The sequence below is a fragment of the Parasteatoda tepidariorum genome, chromosome 7 (assembly GCF_043381705.1).
Source record: "Parasteatoda tepidariorum isolate YZ-2023 chromosome 7, CAS_Ptep_4.0, whole genome shotgun sequence".
Taxonomy (NCBI): Eukaryota; Metazoa; Arthropoda; class Arachnida; order Araneae; family Theridiidae; genus Parasteatoda; species Parasteatoda tepidariorum.
Window position 1 is genome coordinate 56,696,199 of NC_092210.1, and position 20,971 is coordinate 56,717,169.

The 20,971-nt window shown below is 28.4% G+C and overlaps 1 protein-coding gene across 2 annotated transcripts in view; it reads right to left on the minus strand.

Moving 5' to 3' along the window:
• Positions 1-19,759, minus strand: part of LOC107437356 (high affinity cAMP-specific and IBMX-insensitive 3',5'-cyclic phosphodiesterase 8B) — a 358,938-nt gene extending 339,179 nt beyond the window's left edge. For both annotated transcript variants that reach the window (XM_043039401.2, XM_043039399.2), the window contains exon 1: positions 18,505-19,759. In XM_043039401.2, coding sequence (XP_042895335.1) covers positions 18,505-18,750 — 246 coding nt within the window. In that variant the 5' untranslated portion in view covers positions 18,751-19,759. The remainder of the gene's footprint in view (positions 1-18,504) is intronic.
• Between the last annotated feature and the right edge of the window lie 1,212 nt (positions 19,760-20,971).

A 20,971-nucleotide genomic window follows, 5' to 3' on the forward strand; every position in this document is an offset into this window, starting at 1 on the left:
AAAGCAGCAACAGACAAGCGGGCAACAAGATCTTCTTGATGGGACTCTCGTACACCAGGCTTTTAATATGACCCCAAAAGAAAAAATCCAAGCAGGTTAAATCAGGAGAACGCGGTGGCCAGGGAACTGGACCACCCCGTCCTATCCAATGCTGGCCGTAGACAGCGTCCAGGTGATTTCTGACGCTCCCTGTACATCCTCTGAGCAGCTAATTCGTTTCCTTGTGCAGCCCCATACATGAAATGCACGTCGGCAAGCTCCACATTGGTGAAACAATGCATGCTGTTTGAGATCCGTGCGGGAACACGCGAAATTTGGTGGTAATCTCAAGAAACATATTGTTGGGGGAAAAAATTATTGGAAATATGGACTCAATAAAAGTATTAACTGGAAAATTTGAAAGTGCGCAATAGCAGAAAGGGCTAGCGTGGATATGAATTTGAGTACAAACCAGATTAATTCTTCTCGATAAGAAAAATAAACAATATATTTCAAATAGAACTATACACTGTTAGAATTTTCATTCTAAAATTATGGGAAAATTACCAGAAGTATTCTGTCCATCCGATTAACCATAAAGTTTACGGTAAGGAACATTTTTCTCCCTTTTTTGAAACCGTTTACAACTAGTATGGTTATAAAATCATTGATACAAAACTACACGGTTTTTTAATCATTTACAACTAGCATTCTTTCAAAATTGTTTTAAATAGACATAGCAGCAATTTGGTCTCTTTTTTAGGTAATGGGCATTGGAGATATTGGTAAATAACAAATAAATAAAGTGCTATTTAACCATTTTTCCGAGAAATTTTCTAACATAGCATTAGAGAAATAGAATTTAAAAGTTAAGAAAGCCTTAGTTATAATTAGCTCGTAGTTGTTATCTCAAAACATTGTATCGAATATAATGTTTTGTGATACACAAAATACATAACTACTTATAAACTTGATTTATGCATTAGATCGTATTATACACTTACTAGCATACATTAGCTAAAAAGAATATAACCACCAAAAAAGAAATTAGATATAAACACTGAGAAAAGAAGTATGGTCAAAACTACCAAAATTTGGTACAATTTACCTTTACTTGTTTCTGGCTCTATAGGAAAAAACTGAGTAATTTTTATCGAAGTACTATGGTAAAGTTTTTGGTAAAATTAGCAAAAAAATATAGTCTTATGTCTTATAATATGTGATAAAATTCTGTAAATGTGGTAAAATCTAATAATTTTATCATGATACCTTAGAGAACATGACATAAAAACCATTTTTTCAGTGGTAATAAGTACTTTAATTTTGAAGACCAGAATTTCCGGTAAACCGTTAGCATATGAACAAAACAATTACCCTATACTTGATTTTATTAACTAGAGTTAGTTTAGCAGTTAGTAGTTAATCAGAGAATGCTTATTTTAACAAGAAATGTCATTACCATACAGTACGGTAGTTATACCAAAATTTCTTTCTCCATAATCAGATTTTTATTCCTCATGGGATGAAATATGAGTTGCACGATATAGAACTTATGATCAGATTACCTGAATATAAAACTGATGTAGAAATATGAGTAGGCCGTGGATATACAATTTTACAAATTAACAAGTTAATCATGCTTATGAATAATATATTCGACATAAAATCATGCGCTTTATAAATAAACACGACTTTTCAACTTGTCATTATTTAATAAATTTAAAAAGGAAAATCAAATGACCCCGGTCTTAACGTACCCCTGTCTCCTTATAATGGGTTTTAAAGCACCAATCTTAATGCCTCTTAAAGAAAAGACTTTGGGGCACTATCTCATTTCGTATAAATATGGCAGAAAATCAGTTTTACCTGAAAATTTAATGTTAGGGAGATGGTTGGTTTTGAATCTGAACGATACACATAAGCAATGATTTCACATATTTTACTAAATAAACTATTTAGACTTAATAAGCCCGTTTTTATTTAATCTTACTTGAATTAACTTAGAGAATCGAAATTCGACATAACTTAGAAAACAAAGTTTTTTAAGCAATTATAATGGAACTTTCTTTTTGGAAAACTGCAGAAGTTATTAATGTTTTGCTTTATATGTTTCTAAATGTCTTGAATTGAGTGTTATTGTTTTCAAATACACATGAAAGTCCATGAGCTGTTGATGCAATTACAATTTACTTGACTTTTTTTATAATTATAATACATCAAAATATCACCCTTAATTTGTGCAAAAATTTGCTTTAAAATAATCTTCATAAGTTAAATATACATTTTATGAATAAAATTGCACGTACTCTTATATTCAAAGCTAAATTATCCTTTAAAATTTGATTATTATGATGAATTTATTTCAACGAGGAATTCGCTCTTAAACAAATTTGATTTCAGTAATCACATTTCACATGCTAGTTTAAATAATCGAATTTTCCAGTCCCCATTGATAATTCGTTTACATTAATTATTCGTCAGACCTTAATGGTGCATTAAAATGTGAAAGAGTAATATATTAAATGACAATAAACTTTCATTTGTATGATTTCAAAAAATTTTTAATCAATGGAGAGTTGTTTTCTCCATAATTAGTCATACGCAAATGAATATTAACGATCCCCGAACAAACATTGGTATGAACATTTACCCCAAATATTTATATTCTATTTTCCACGTTTTTTAAATTTATTTCAAAGCAAGTTCTTTAAGTATTAATTTTTAACATTTCAATTTCTATTGTCACTAAAGTTTAAAGGATTAAATAACTTTGGTATTCTATTGTCTACATAAAATTCAAATGTTTACGAATTCCATGCTTTTAAGAAACTTTTATAGATTTGAAAAGACGAGCAGTGAATTAATATTTTTCAAAATAAATTATCGGTATTTAAAAAAACCTCCTTTGAAAGCAATTAAGCAAAACTCAAGCGGTACATAGTTTGCAAATTTTGTTTTTTCATAGTTTCCTTCTATCGTTTTTGAATGAAGTGCTTCATGCATATTTTATCTTATAATTTTTAGCTTAGACATTTTTAAACATTTTGCAAAATAGAATAAAAAACATAAGAAAAATTAAAAAAGATATAGTTCTCTGAAATATTTTATAAGTTTTATTTATTTCATCTCTTTAATATCAACAACCTTTTGCCATCAGGTGTTAAAGTATTCAATGAATTTTGGACATAATCCATTTTTTAAATTATTTTTTCCACTTAGCAAACACCATAATTAGAATAAATGGAAGCACAATGGCCCAATATCGGGCAAGTATGGTGTATGAGGCAATGTCTCCCATACGAATTGATTTTTTTTATTTTCAGGATTGGTCTTATGAGTCCAAACAAGTATAAGAGACGAAACTTATAAAGAAATCTATGCATTTAAGGGTCTCAACTTATAACACTACCTTTGCTATTTATGAACTTCAAATGCGCTTGGATAAATATTGCAAATGCTTTTGGTAGTAACTGTTGGAGAGCTTTGGTAGTAACAGTTGTAAAGCTCAATACCTCTTCTAATATTTACGGATATTTTCCTTTCTGTGTTTTTTATTCTTCAAAACCAGTTCAGTCAATTACAAAAAATTTTTCAATACGAAAATAAAGAATACGAGAAAAAACTAAGGAGAATCCATATTTAGAAAACATTTTATAAGTATTATTAATTTCATTATCTATTTTGCGCTTATATCGAAACTAACTTGGTGTGTTTGCTGCAATTTTAGTGCAGAGAGAACAACCACCATCCAAGAAAAAAAACAGAATGGATAATACGAAAAAAGAACAAAGTGGAAGAAACTTTTTAATTTCATATGCTCTATTTATATCATTTTATGTTTTGTCTCATATCGGAGTAAAATGTTATCATGAAATGTTTAAAACTAGCAGAGAAACAACGCAATACATAAAAACGGTAGTAGAAAAATTGTTTAAAATCAACAAATATCAAAAAAGAAATGTAACTGTTTATAGAAACATGAAAAATAAACAATAAAACATTGTGAAAAATTTCATAATAAAATTTTCTCCAGTTCCTACTTAATCATGCCCAACGTTTATTAAAAGAAAACAAATTTCTGAGAAAAATTTGCTCATGCATAGCATAGATATATATCACTTTTAATTTTTTTAACGGGCTATAAATTTACTTTTATAAGTCTACAAATAGAAGTAAAAAAATTTTTGAACTAAAACTGCATTATTTTTTAAAATACAGACAATATATTGTCTTGAAACACCCATTTTTTAAGTTACTTTCAAATCCTCACAAAATAATACTTCTTAAATCATTATAATTCCTGTTTTTAGAGGAAGAGAAAAAGCAGATTTTTATGTGCTAAAAGAAATATAACATTTTCCTTAATTAATAAAACGTTTTTGTGGATTTAATTTTATTTTTTATTATGTAGGTTGTCTTTAAGTAAAACAAATGAATTAGTTGTAAAAATGTTTTAGCAAAAAATTAGTTTTCTTTTAGAGTGTTTAACTACGGTTAATAATGCATCGTCAAGTAAGTTTTAAATCAATTGAATTTAAGTGTTTCTTTGAAATTTCTCCTCTAAATAGAAAGGGAAAATTCGAACATAAACATCAAAATTTCTTTTACTGATGTTATTCTTCTTAAAATTACTTTCGTATACTTGTTCTAGTTTTAAAACTGCTTTAATTAAAAATTAATTTTCCTTTCATATTTTTTACGAAGGCAAATAATATATCTCACGTAAAGTTTCAAGTCAAGAAATTTAAATGTTACACTGAAATTTCTCATTAAAATATGGAAGAAAAACAAAACAGATTCCACGTTTCTTCTGTTGATGTTAGTTATCTTGAAATAATTTTAGGACCCTGTTCAGATTTTTAAAAAAAGTTTGCCTTCCTTTAATAGGTCAAAGAGTATTTTTCGGTCTAGTAGTTCAAAAGAATATTTTAAATTTAAAATCTTTTAAATAAAAAAAATTCAGATTCAGATGAAAAATTGCTGTGTAAAGTGCGGTTTAGTTCTCTAAATAACTAAGATGAAAAGATGCCAACTGGAATTTTTCTCATCAAAAACGAGATAAGGCCGTTTGTGATAGCTCTAAATATATTTTTGTTTGAAATCCCCAAGAAATTCTTTAAACTAAGTGATAAGCGTATTTTAAATTTAGTAAAGTGCCTGTTCTATTAAAAGTTCGCAAATGTAAATATAAATTTTATCTTGCCTTTTACCCATATGCATATGATACTTTTAAATATTAGAATGAATGAATTTGCAATATTTTTTGCATCATTTTATTTAGCTGTAGCAAGTTTACAGTACACTATTTTTTAGAGAAACAACTGACATAAAAATAAGCTCTTTTAATCTAGTTCTTATGACCACATTCAAATCAGGCATAAAAAATTGGACGTAGACATCAAACATAAAAGAAAAATGCCGTAAAACAATAAATGCTGAGAAAAAAGTTCAAAATAGTTTGTTTTAACTCTATAGCACATTAAATTTCAAAAATGAGTTTGACTGAATAATTATCTTATAATCATATGAGCATATTTACATGATTTCATTCAAATTGGAGTAAGGAAAAAAAAGCCATATTAGAAAAAGGGAATTAAAAGGGTCATAATTAGTTGAAAAATTGTAATTATGAAATGAATAATACCGAAAAAATTGAAAAGAAAAACATACTTGAAAAATATAAAATTTCCTTTGCTTCATAGTAGAAATCAAAGTAAGCTTTCAAACACATTTCAAATGCCAAAAACACTGTGTATAGATGACTCTAAGTTTTTATCATTTATGTGATGTCATGAAAGTCAAAAATAACAGAACGACAGCATATTTCCATCAAATGGTCAAAGATATCGATATTATGGTTGAACGGTAAACTGTTTTTTCGAGATTGTAGCATTCTTACTTTCCTTGCTTTTTTTTATTCATATGTTTGTATTTATTAGACAATTTGCTAAGGAAAAACAGTTATTTTTAAAGCTATCAAAATATAGTAATATTTATCGTAATTTTTGGATCATAGGACACATAGAAAATACGATAATTTTTAACACAGCTCTTTGTAAATAACTTTATGGTAAAATTATCAAAACAATATTGTTTCATTTCGCAATTTGATACATTGCTATTCTAAGCTAATTTTATGAAAAGTGTCGATTATTTTAACACTTATAGTTTGTAACTGAAAAAAGGAATGCAATGAAAATATAAATTATGAAAATACGCAAATTTAAAAGCACTTAAAAACAATTTACAAAAACATCCAGACAAAAAATATTTGCAAACTTAGAAGAATATTATCAAAATAATAATCAAGAAATCTGACACCGTCAGTTTCTAACTTCAGAATTCTCTAAAGCAAAATTCGCGCTCCTGCCCGAAACGTCTCTGAGACTTCACAGTTAGGACAATTTTTGTTCTTTATTTTTCAGTTATAAGTATTTTTCTTTAATTTTGCACCGTTCTTTACAAATCTATTAATTTTTAAAAAAATGAAATTCCAAGTTTATAAATAAATTTGTATAATTCAACTTCATTCATATTTAAGAAAATTGGTTAACAACCAATAAAATAAAAAATAATCTTAGAAGTATGTTTTAAATTTATATTAAAATATTCGATTCAGATGGGGTTTTTTTAAACAAAAATGACAAAAGGACTTTTTTTTTTCTTTTGATAAAAACGTTTTTCATAAATGGTGAAACACAAAAGTGTTTTTATAAAAAATTAAAAAATGCAAAATCATTTCTTCGAGAAAAGATAGTCATTAAATATTTAATAATATTGCATTAAATGCTTATTTAAATGCTTTTCATTAAAGTGATTCATCCTAAAAACACATTATCTGTAAAAAAAATTATAAATTAAATATTTTAGCAGCATTAGGAACTAAGTATCAACTTTCACTAATATTATACATTTTTTAATGTAATATAAGAGCTTTAAAGATATTTCGAATTTAATTAAGCTTCTCATTAATATTTTATTTCAGATTCAGCTAAAAGCTATTTGTTTTATTTCTTATAGCAAAAACACGCCATGTTTGCAATGAAAAGAATTTCATTCATTGAATATATTTTTCCTATCTTTTGAAACTTAGTTATTATTAAATAGCTTTCCTTAATGTATTTACGATAAGTCTTAGATTTAACGGCCATATATATAAAAAAAAATATTTTTAAAAAAAATTAAAAAATATTTTTAAAAGAAGTTTTAAGTATCAATTATATAAAAGTGTTAAAACTTTAAACTAAAATTTTCGGTTTTTAGATTTATGCTATTTAGATGCCACGACTACTATATTTTGCAAGTGGATATAGTAGCTCACGTATAAACATAGTTCATAATGCCATAGTTCATAATGCCAAAAAACAAGAACTTCTATATCCTGTAAATAAAAAAACTCTTCTTCATTGGCTTGACAGCCCTGAGTGAACCTAGACTTTGTCTTAAAGCTTTCTTCAAGCATCTGTAACAGATTTAAATATTTAACATTTAGAATATTTAGATTTTTTTTTCAACACAGTCACTCTGTAGTCTATTCTAACTGCTATTCTACTTGGACTATGGGTAGAAGAAATTTCTCTCAACTGCCATCTTCGAGCAATCTGACCATATGATCAAAATTATTTATAATTCTCTGTATATTTGTTTCTTACGACACCAGGTTCTTCTCATATTTTATATATTTCTTACAACTTCCCAAGCAACAATTTTACCTTGCCCTAAGTTGCGCTCAGAATTGGTTCAATAAGGGTCCATAAGAACATATTTCTTCCTCTTCTTCTTCAGCACGACAGTCCCTTACAGGCCTTGGCTGACTCAATCACACGTAGCCTCCAATGCCTCCTGTCCATGGCGACTTTTTTCCAGTTGTTTATCTTTAATACTTTTAGATCTTCAGCAGTGTCATCCAGCCATCTAGTTGGAGATCTTCCTCTGGCCCGAGATCCCGAAGGATTTTTAAAGGTGGCGATTCGGACTGCATTATTTTCTTGACCTCTCCAGATATGGCCAAGCCATCTTAATCTATTGCTTTGGATGACCTGCACTATCTGTGGCTGTCCATAGAGTCTATATAATTCAAAGATAAGAACATGCACCGGGGGACTAATATTGGGATGTCAATATTTTGCAATATTGGTCCCGGAATGGCCTATATAGGGTCTACATTGGCCAACATGGAACCTATATTGGCTAAATAATGGATATAAAACAGCAGATGCTGACAATTCTATATAGGACTGATACCGGTTGTAAAGTGGCTGTAAAATATCGGGTGAATCAGTAAATTCTTATTAATGGCCAATACCGAAAAAATAACAGCCCTTTGAACCCTTAATGAGTCAAGATTAATGAATATTGGCCCAAGTTATTTTGCTGCTAGGGTTGAAGTTTAAACTCTTTTTGCGATTGTATGAACACCAACAGAACTACTTCTCAGAATTTTTTCTTAACAATATCCTAGAAATTATTTTCTAAAACTTCTGTATCGCTTTCTTACAATCACTAATAAATAATAATAACACACTTTTACTAGTTCAAGAAAAGTAACACATCTTGCAATGTTAATTATTTCTTTTATTCCTTTATTTTTTGTACATGTCAATTTAGCCCAAACAAAGGTTTGAAATTAATTACCACTTTTGTATATCGTTGCAGTAAATCTTTTTTAAGGGTAATGATGTGATAAATCAAAATATATAAGTAATCAATGTGAATTTTGTGGAACTGTTATGAGAAATTATTTTACTAAAACTATTTATATTGCTTTGTTATTAACAATTGGGTGATTTCATCTTTATACCTTGCTTATTAAATTTATTTTGCTCAAAATCCATTACCGTGGCTGCAAAATTTAATCAAAATTTAAGAATATCTGTAAAACAGAAGCTACCGAAATATTTCTATCTTTCTTACTCTTATAACACCCGCAGCATATATGCAAATCAAACAAATTTCGTTTACCAATATGAACAATTTAATTAAGCTTTGAGGCATGCATATCATTAAACTGCAGAACTATTCAAACTTAATTTAAATCACCGAAGTAATTTTATCGATTAAAAGTCACTCATTTTAACAAAACATTTTTTCAATAAAATAGGATTGTCTACTTGATCTTCTCGTTGACCCCCTTTTCAATCATTGTTTTTTTTCCACCATTTCCACCAAAACATAAAACATTTCATTTTCAAATTATACAATTATTGTGGCTTTATATAAAAACAATTTGTTAAAATGTTAACAGCAAATAGACGATTACATAAAATTGAAAAATACTAATCTGAACTTGAAAAAAAATTTAACCCAAGGAATACAGAATGTGGGAATCAATAATAAGAAAAAAAATGAGAAATAATTTTACACTCCAACGAGACTAAAAGCAATTCAAATAGAAAATTATTCTTATCACTCTCTATTAACTTTTTCAGGTTTAAAAATGTCATCATTAATGTTAAGCTTTACAGCAGGCAACACTGCTCTCTCATTATTTCTCTAATTTCTTCCTAATTCCATCTCCGCTTGTAGAGCGTATGATATTTTTTTCAGCAAGTTTAAAGGTAACAATTCCCAAACCAATTATAGACAGTTAAATTTCTTTTTTCCTTCCCTGTTCATTTTTCTACACATGTTACTTTCATCCTTTTATACTTTATAACCGTCGTTGAACAGCCGACCCAATTTTCGGGTTTACGACTTCTAATGTTCATCTCCGTAACCTTATAATTTTGAATCTAATCCAGAAGACAAGGAAGCTAGTGGATCAAGTATTGCGAGAAATTTGCAATCGTGGAGGACTTTTTGATGGAACTAAACAGTATTTCCGTTACATGGAGCGGAGGACCACGAGAACCTCCCACGGTTAGCCTGACGGCAAAAGAACTCTAACCCATGATCCGTCTACCACTGAGGATATTTCACGTTAGCACTGTGGTCGGTGCAAGCCTGGTGCAGATTCGTATCGAACAGCCATCGCCGATATTCGAACCCGGTTACTTCATTGGAAAGCGAACGCTCTATCCCCTGAGCCATCACGGCTCTTTACACATGTTATTTTATTTTATTTTATAACCGTCGTTGAACAGCCGACCCAATATTTGGGTTTACAACTTCTGATGTTCAACTACGTAGCCTTGAATTTTGAATCTAATCCAGAAGACAAGGGAGCCAGTGAATCAAGTATTGGGAGAATTTTGCCTCCGTGGAGGACTTTTTGATGGAACTAACCCGTATTTGCGTTACATGGAGTGGAGGACCACGAAAACCTTCCACGGTTAACCTGACGGAAAGAGGACACTAACCCATGAACCGTCTACTACTGAGGATATTTTACGTCAGCACTGTGGTAGGTCCCAGCCGGGTGGGGAATCCGAATCAACCAGTCATCGGTGGGATTCGAACCCGGCGAACTTCATTGAAGGGCGAGCGCTCTATCCTCTGAGCCACCATGTCTCCTTTACATGTGTTAGTGATTTCAAATTTGCCTTTTTGAATTTTATTGTTTAAATGCTGCAGAACAAAATTTAACATTAAGTTGAACACCCAAAATAGTGACAGCCAGATTTACGATTTTTTTAACGCAGAGAAATAGTCAGACCAGCATTTTTTAGCCAGTAAATTTCAAATTCAAGAACTACGGTATCTTGCAATTAAATTTATGAAATGCTATAATAAGATTCAACTTAAAGTCACATTAAGGTGGCATCAAATATTGAACGATTTTGCTTTACAATACGCTCCCAAAATTCTAGGAGTGGACTCTAGATGACACTCTAGTTGTCAGAATGATGTTATATTGTCTAGATGTTAGTATCAGATAGCATTATATTTCGTCTTGAAACAGTTATGTTAAACTAAATATATATGAACTTGAATTTCTTCACTATCATTATGTAAATTTATATTACAACCAAATTATTTTGATATAATTTTGTAAAATTAACATTAATTAACATTTTTACGGAATTTAAAAATGTCACTAAAACTATCGAAACTGAAACGATTTTGTATTAATAAATGTAACACTCAGTTAAATTTTACTTGACTTGGTGTCGAAATCATTGTTTTAGTTTACATATTTCGTACATTTAATCTGTAGACAAAATCAAAATCGTTGTTTTTTTTTAAACACAAAAGTTTTAAATTAATTTTAATGAAGACAAATGAAAGTAAATCAAATGAAATTATCCAATAAAAAAACTGATTTAAACTCATTTAAAATTAGAAAATTTTATTTATTATTTTAAATTTTGTTTCCTTAAAAGAAGTCGGTATATAATGCACAATCAAAAGTTTGAAAGAATTGTTTTAATTACTTATTCATAATATTTAATTATTTATAATCCCTTTAATCATTTATAATAAATGCTTTAATTATATATATTTTCCATCATTTAATCTATGACCTTTTAAAAAAGCTCTAAGACTTTTTCTTTTAAATCCTCACTGCATTGTTATCAAACCAACAATAATCAGTTTTCTTCAGTTTACAGATTATAAATACAAAATATGAAACAATTAAAATAACTGACAAGTTATGACAACAAAAAATGTAAAGGATTTCAGATAAAATTAACTTTAAATTGGATATTTTTAATTTGGAGATGGCAACGTGCTAAATTATTTAAATTTAAGAAACTAATGTGATGTTACATTAAAGAAAATAAGTGACATCCTCTTTTAAAACTCCAGCTATTTTTTCAACTATTTCCGTCGTACAATGAATGCATCTTATCAAGGATAACAAAGCCCTTCTGACACAATTCGGTTATCAGCGAGAATGAAAAAAATACAAAAATAATAACAGAATAATCGATAAGGAATGCGAAGCGGTTGTTATCCATTTGCTTTTAGCGAAGTGTTATTGTATTCAAATCATTATAAATTGTAATTACGAACAGTAAACTGGAGATTCGAGATTTTTCTATAAATTTAAGAGCTCTGAGAAAATATATCTTTGCATTAATAAAAGAATGGCTTTTAAAATGTTTGTTGTGCATTTATATTATGTTTCAGTTTTAAATTTAATGTTTCAAATTATATTTTTAAGTTGCAATTTTTGAAATTTAGAGAACGCTGAATCAAAATATTGTGGAAATTCGATATAACCTTAACACTCTTGCAATTTTAAAAGCATTATTGTGTAAATCAAGCCAATTTAAATATGATTGCGTGATATTATTATTCAATTTGACTTCTTAAAGTTGAAGCAAATTTGAACGATATAATGTTCAAGTAATTTTTCTGATAGAATGTTTTCATTTTCATAATTACTTTTTTTTCTAAGGAGCCATTAATTTTCATAACTATTACTTGGAAATCTTATTTTTTTCAATGAACTTTCATTTAAAGATGTAATTAGTTATGTGTCACTAAACTTTTTAAGGACCAGTCGTAATTATTTTCTAGGTTGAAAAAAGAACAAGAGTTATCATTTGTCTGTGACAAAAATCTGTTAAGTCTGTAAAACTTAACAGATTATTTTCTCTGTAACATTTTTACTTTAGATGAAAAATAATTACTTTAGGTGAAAACAAATCATGACGCCCGGTGGCTGAGTGATACCGCTTCGCGCTCCCGTGCACACAGGTCCTGGGTTCGATCCTCGGGCTGGGGAAGGTTGACTCAGCCTTTCATCCTTTCAGTGGGTCGATATATGAGTACCAAGCATGCTTGGGAACTAAACACTGGGGGTTCTACGTTTGGCTGACCACCTGACCGGAACATCTGTTCCTGCACCCCAGAGCCCAAGGTCAAGAAAACTGAGTTGGGCACAGTAGGCCTTGGCCCTCTATGTGCTGTTGCGCAGCTGAGTTTAGAGAAAACAAATCACAGATATGTAGATATCGATGAATTGTTTTTGTTATCTTTAGAACTACCAGTGAGATACCCTTACCACAATTCGTCTACAACCGAAGATGCTTTACGTCAGCACTGTGGTCGGTGCGAGCTGGGAGCAAAATTCGTATCAACCAGCCACCCCTGGGATTCCAACCTGGGTCTCCTCATTGGGAGAAGAATACTCTATTAGGGCAACTGAAGTTGAAAAACCGTGCGTTTTTATTGTTAATCTTTTTTTTAAGTATTCTTGAGTAATTTTGTTTAACTTCCTATTTTGATCAAAAATGACCAAAATGTCAAACATTTTTGATCAAAAATTAAAAGTTTGAGATCATGCTATTCAATGTCATAATTTTTTTTTTAATTTAAAGATTATTTCAATAAGTTCATTATTAAAGCTTAAATATAAATTTGAGTTCATTCCGAAAAAAATTATTAATCTAATATTCCTTTCAAAAAATAATTAAAAATTTATTTATGTTACATTCTGACGAAAAAGCACTCATTAAAATATGTCAAAATAATTTTAATTATTTCTTCTGTTTCAAATAAAGAGTGAAAAAAAATTGTGCGGATTAATTTTTCTGCAGTTAATAAGTTAATAAGTTTCGGAGTTCTAATTTTTTTTTCCTTTTTCTTATCCAAAAAAAAATTAAATCTCTGAAGAAATGTTTGAGTTCTCTAATTTCGATTTTGACGTTTGCATTATTTTACTTCATTCGGTAACAAATCAACGAATTCTCTCATTAATAGAGTGATAATATGAATAAATTTTAACTTAAACTTGTTCGTGAAAAAAACTAATGTTTTTAAACTATACAATCGGTGTCATCAATAATTTTTATTTCTAAATATAACCTGAAATGAGAATGATGTTAAGTTTCTCCTTGTTGTCACTAGATTCTGAAGAGGTAAAAAAAAAAGGTTATGAAATTTTTAATTTCGAAAATGATCCATAAATCTTTAGCTGTTATTGAGAGAAAGCTACAACGATTTTTACCTGAAAATTACATATTTATTTGTTATTTAGCATTATTTTGTTTCCTGTTTGTTACAAAGATGTGCAATATACATTTAAAGATCCAGGGGGACGAACGGTTTATGTCCATTTCTCACAAAAATGACATTTTGAGTCACCGCCTGGGGATTAATAAGTTTTGACAAATCAACAACGTGGAAAATCGGTTTTTCTTTTGAATTATTACATAGTGAAGATGGGTACCCTTGATCTGAAGAAAAACGGTTATTGCCCACTAGCAGGATTCATTTTTTTTCTCAGAATCACTTTTCAGGGACATGTTCTTCACACTTGATCTCCATTTATTGAAGTTATTTTTTCAACTATTTTTTAACTGTTAAACTATTTATATTCAACTTATCTTATCGTTTCAGCAGCAATTGTTCAATAGCAATCGTAACAATCGTATTAAAAATAAACGGCTTAAAACTCAAAGTGATGCTCATTTATTATATTGTACAGTAATTCTAAAATATTAACTACAAAAATTGTTAGAAAAAAGTAAATGAAAGAATAAGTATATGCTAAAAATTCTAAATTTATAATGTCCATCTTTATTCGTAACATATGACATTCGTTTAAATATGCGATACAATTCAAGAACCTTCATGCATCGCCATCTTGAATTTTAGATTGAACTTATGATTTTCATTTAATAATCTATATTTTACACACTATATTTTTCAAAAAATGAAGAAAATAAAGACGTCGCTTTATAAGATTTGGAGAAATAGAGATTTAAAAATTTTATTGATTATACGGAGTTTCTCAAAAGTGTAAAGCGATATAAATGGCGATGTTAATAGTTCAGGGTAAATAGTTTAATGCTGCGTATTTATCTGTGATTAAATTATTCTACACTGAAAATGCACATGATTAAATTATTCTAAACTGTGATTAAATTATTCTACACTGAAAATCTGGTCAAAACTACCAGAATATAGTAAAATTTACTAAGTTTCTGGCTATATAAGAGCATCGAAAAGCTCGATAATTTTTAATGAAGTTTTTGCAAAGTTAAATATTTAGTAAAGCTAACAATAAAATATGATTTTATGTTATGTCATAAAATTTGGTAGAAAAGGTGAAATTTCATGTCCTGGAAAACATTTATTTGCTTAAATTTACTTTCCAGTTTTGTATTTTTACAATATTTGGGGTAATCAGAATAAAATTTTTGAAAACCAAAATTTCCAGTAAACCATTACCGTATGAATAGAAAAATTACACCACTCATTTGGTAATCACTTGGTACCAGAAATGTTATTACTATACAGTACGTTATTTTCATTATAATATTTTTCGTTGTGTATAGTTTTACCTATTTTTTTGTTTAACCTTGTAAAAACTGATTTAGATGATGCTGAACAATTCTATTATCATAAATTGCACAAATTAAAGATATTGGTAATCACTTGGTACCAGAAATGTTATTACTATACAGTACGATATTTTTATTATAATATTTTTCGTTGCGTATAGTTTTACCTATGTTATTGCCTAAACTAGTGAAAACTGATTTAGATGATGATGAACAATTCTATTATCATAAATTGCACAAATTAAAGATATTTATCAAAAATCTGAAAATATACAGAGACATAATACTATGTTTATATTTCTAAAACAAAATGCTGAATGCAGAATTGCGTTGGAATAATTTTACAAGAGAAATCAATTTAGAGCTTAAAATACGCACGTTTAGTTGGGTGTCAACTTTGTAATTTGCATGTTTCGAAAGATGTTGCCGATGTTTATACTGTTCATTTGGGAAAAGTAAATCAAGATGACTAAAAGTATATTTAGAATTCTGTCTTCAACCCTTTGATGGTTAAGTTTAAACCGGAGGAGAGAGGAATCTTAAGAAGCTCCGCTTTTGTGGAATTTTCCGAGTAAAACACTAATTCAATAGCTAAGGTTGCGTTGAAAAAAATCAGTCTGATAAACATTAGAACTTATATAGCTTCAATAAAAAATTTTAATGAACTTTATTATTTTGCTTATAATTGCTTAACAAATATAATCATGTTTTGCTCCATACTGTAATTAAATTATCATGCACGGAGGAAAAAACCACGTTCTTCCACGATTTATTTTCCACAGTGTGCGAAAATATTATTCATTTTAGGGTAAACTGATAATAATAAGTATAAAATTTAAGTTTCAACAATATTTACTAATAAATTGTTAATTCTTTCATAATTTAACGGTATTTACCATCAGTATTTATTTATCATTCCTTCTTGAAATTATTCTCGGTTATTACTTCCGATTATTGTTGCTAGATTGTTATTGCTAGATAATTTATCAAAATTAAACATTTAAAACTTTAACGGTCCCTAATCACATGATATTATCTTATTTGAATCATTTTATAATAACGAAATTTTACAATTAACATTTAACATTTTTTAATAAATTATATTTATTTTTACAAATCTGAAATCAGTCAATTTATGCAATTACAATAATTAAAATACATATTAAAAATTAAAATTGTACACTTTTTCGAAATAATCTGCTAGATGAAATGCATTTACCGAGTTTTTTAGTAACAAAAAATTAAATAAGAGCTTAAAAATAAATCCGTGGAAAAAATATTAGGTTTGAGCTTTATCCCAATGGAATCAGATATTAAATGTGTATAAATAACACAACGAAAAATTTCGAGATCTTTCAATTGCATATTTTTTAATTTTAATGCAAAAATCTGCTAATCTAATTATGCAAAAATCTGTCCTATCTAATTATGGTATCTAATCAGGTAAATTATGGTATCTAATATGGTGTCTAATCTGGCCTATCTAATAAGGTGAAAGCATTTCAGCATCTGGTAAAGTACGAAACATTCTTAAACAAAGGGGGTGCAATTTTCTTGAATCTGAATTTAAGTTTTATAAAATAAATTATTTTGGCATAAAAATACACAATTTAGGTGTTTTAATTCAAACAGTTAAAAACACTTGATTTCATTACCCCAAAAACTACGTCTAAAATATTAATTTGTAGTAACTATTAATAAGATAAATTATATGAGTTTAACAACCTCTCAGCTATTTTTTTCATTCAGTTTTTTATTCAAAAAATGAATAAATAACAATTTGTTCCTGTCATAGCTTGAAATTTTATTTAGAAAAATGTGCGAAATAACAAAATAATAATAATTGATTAATACACGAAAGAAATGTACAATTGCACAGTTTCATTTACTGTTCAAAAACATATCCTAAATACTATTCTGTGGAAGCTACAGCTTTTCCAAATTAGCACTATTCAGAATCCCACAAAGAAGCACATTTTATTTATGATTTAATTAAGTTTTAAAAAAAGCAACTTAGTTGTCATATATGATTTAAGAGAGCAGTCAAGCTTAACAAAAACTATACACAATAAACTATAATATAGATCTAATGTATCTTTATCGAAAATGTTAATGTAATGAAATATTTACAAATAAAATTTTCAATCATTTATAACAACTTGTTTGCAAAAAGAATATAACTTATATAAATAGTCAATGCTTGAGTAAATATAAACTTAACTAATATAACCAGAAGGTGACACGTTGGTTTTGTATTAATAGAAAATCATGGAATTATGCTATTTTAAGGAGATACTAGCTAAAGCATCATCCAGATCGTTTGATCCAAGTTTTACCACAGTTAGGTAGATGGGTGCTATAAGCACAGCGGAGTGTAGAGAGGGAGGTAAAGAGAGTAAAAGCCCCAGGCATCCAGTCAAAGAGAGAATCAAATCGATGACTTAAGTACACTAAAGCTTTAAATCTGTTACTAGATTATTAATTATAATTTTGGTATGAGGTTAGTTTTAACATTAATACTTGGCCTAAGCAAAATAATTTAGATGAAATGCAATAATATATTTTTGATAAAAAATTAAAATTATATTAAAGATTGTTTTCAAAAAAAATTTTAGAACATTTTACTGGAAAAAGATTTTTTTTTCTCCGAAAAAAAAAATTTTTTTGGCATACATTAATATAAAAATAAATTCGAAATATGAATTCAAATTTTATGAACATACATCGTTCATATAGTTTTTCCTTTTTAATTTACCAAAGGTGTTGATGCTATTTTTAGCACCCAATTTGTTTTTATTTTTTATTCAGAAATTGAATGATTACTCTAATCTTTTCGAGAGTGTCTAATAAAGGAATTTATCCCTAGTATACCCACACTTCGGCTTGCTGCTTATTTTCGTGTTAAATAAATGTTAATGGATGTTTTTTGTTCATTTGTTTGATTTTTTGTAAATATAGGTTATAAATCACAATGAAACAAAAAAGGTTCGGAAATAAGTTTAATATTTTCTGTTAAATTATGCTAATTATATTCACAAACTTTGCTGTATTATATATGTATATTATATTTACAGTATTATCAGAAAAAGAAGGATTCTTTCCTTCATACTTAATAAGACTTTTTTGATATACAGAATAAGGCTGGTAAGTAATTATCCTTTCTTCAAAATTTAATATTATTTTTAGTTATTAACTCTAAAACACTGCATTTTTCCTGATAACAAGTTTTTTTTTCCCATCTGCAAAATTTGACTTGCTTGCAATTATTTATAATTCAATACTGTATTTAGTTATATAGACATGATCTAATTCATCTATCAATGAAAAATAAACCACAAAAAAAACTTACCTCTTTTTCTTTGGCAATAGCCTGGAAGTAAACAGAACCACTTAAAATTTCTTCATCTTGTGTAGATGGCACTAATGAAAAGTCACCATTTACATGTGCATCGCTGCTCGGTCCTTCAATACCATCACCAGTAGTTCGAAAGTTACCTTGCATTCCAATGAGCTGATTACGACCATTGGAGTCATCATCCTGAGCACAGCGGACCACCCCGCTATTGTTAACATGCAGGCTTGGTGTGCACCCCATTTTACAGACTAGATAAATCGAATATTTGAGTTCTCAGAGAAAAGTATGTTGTTATGAAAATTAAGAATTGTAAAGTTATAGACAAAACACTTTTTGAAATTTAAATATTTATATTTTAAATGCTTATATTTTTAAAATCTGTTCTATTAATGGAAAAATGTTAATATGCAAAAATGCATGTCAAAATAAATTAAAATTATACTCGATGAAAAAAATTTGTACTTAATAGTAGATTATGAGTATTATAAATTTGCTTAGATTGATTGCTAAATTAAAGTAAAAAGTACCGGATAATTTTCGTTTTCTCCAAAAAAATATCAAAATTAGTATTTTTAATTTTAAATGGATTATGCACTGGTTTCACTTCAATAAGTAATCAAGTTTTTGCACGGTATCGCGAAAACCACAATTCCTTCTTTGGTATCTTGACTAGATATAACAAATATAGTTTTGACTACTGCTTGGAAAAATTGAGCATTAATTCCATTCAGAATAAATATTATTCTTTCACAACCATAAATCAGATCATACCCGGCATTTGCACTCCGGAAGTCAAGTGAAAAAAAATCTTAAAATATTTTCAAAACATCTATTTAAAAAAAAATCACAGTTCTTTCAACTTTTCCAACTCGGGAATGTTCACAAACATTTTATCAAAGTTCTTTTACTTCTTGCTCTTCCAAAACACATCCCGGATAAGTTTTTATTTTATTTCTCCATCCAGCTTTTAAAACTTCACTTTTTATTTTCGCATCTCTCTTTCGGTAGTTGTTTAAAAATGTTTTTTAAGTGCTCCAGCAATAGAAACAAAACAAAGTCGGAAGAAAACTAGAAAGAGGGGAGGTGCTTCCTCCCACCAGCTTTTTACAGTCTCTTCTTCATTTATTTACATTCTACACTATAATAAACTACTAATGGTTCCACTTGCCTGGAGACTAGAATTGCCTCACTGGCCCGCGTATGGAAGAATCGCTCTATGTTCTCCGTTATCACATGCTTTGTGAATGGCTTCTTTTCTGAGCCCGCTGCAAGGATAAATCGATTTTTGCGCCATCTGTTATATTCTTCGGGTACTATTATTTTTCTTAGAGATAAAACCTAGAGCCGGATAAGATATAAAAAAGAGAAAATGAATTCTAAAGACCTTTGATTTTTAAAAATAATTCATTATAATTAAAGACTTCTTTATCAAAAATTTCAGATTTTCGGATAATTTTCATACACTTGAATTCAAATGATTTGAGCTTTAATTCTATAAAAAGAATAATAATAATAAATAAATAATAAAAAGAAATGAATAAATAATAGTGCCTGTAAAAATAGATTAATAGAGCATTTGTGCTAAAGATCGTTTAAGAATTCCTTCTCAAAAGACGAGTTTAGAATTATTATGGAAGACTATTACTGCGATGCTTTCGTAGAATATCTGCAATCGCTTGCGTCTGAGCCTGAAATTTTTCATGAAGAATGCAGTTTTTTTTTCATATGTTATGACTTGAAAAACATGGAAACACAAATTTGTCTGCAAACTCACATTTATATTTTCATTTTTTAATTTTAAAGATTTCATATATGTCTTATTTCTATTCTTAAAAAACATGGAATCATTTTGTTAAAATGTTTTTTATTTCCATTCTATTATTTATTTCCTTCATCATATTAACTATTTTCTATTACATTTCATAACTGATTTAAATTTTTTGGTAAGTAAACGAATTTTTTTTTGAATTATCATTCTTCACTCATTCTTTTTCAAAAACTATCAAATAATTCCATGAAACTACAATTTTTAAAAAAAAATTATCTTAACTAAGAATCCTTAAGCAACATGATCTCCAAAATGGTTTCTTTATTTGAAAAATTCAGAACCAAGAGAAATATTCTTCTGTTGCTAAAATGATGTATGTCGTGAAATGTACGTGAAAGCAATGTGAAGGAAACCTAAACATTTCTATGACTTTTGAATTTACTTGATCATTTTTTCTGGAGTTTATTTTGATGTATTCTTTAGCGTAAAAATATTTAATAATTTAGCAGTCCCTATAGACTGTATTACCGTTAACTTTATTTTGAAATATTAATTTTGACCTAGATGGAAGCAAACGTAAAACCGTAATAAATATTCTACTGTTACCAAAATTTGTACGTGAAAGCAATGTGAAAGAAAACTAAATATTTCTATGAATTTTGGTTGTTTTTTTTTTGTCATTTTTTTCAAGGT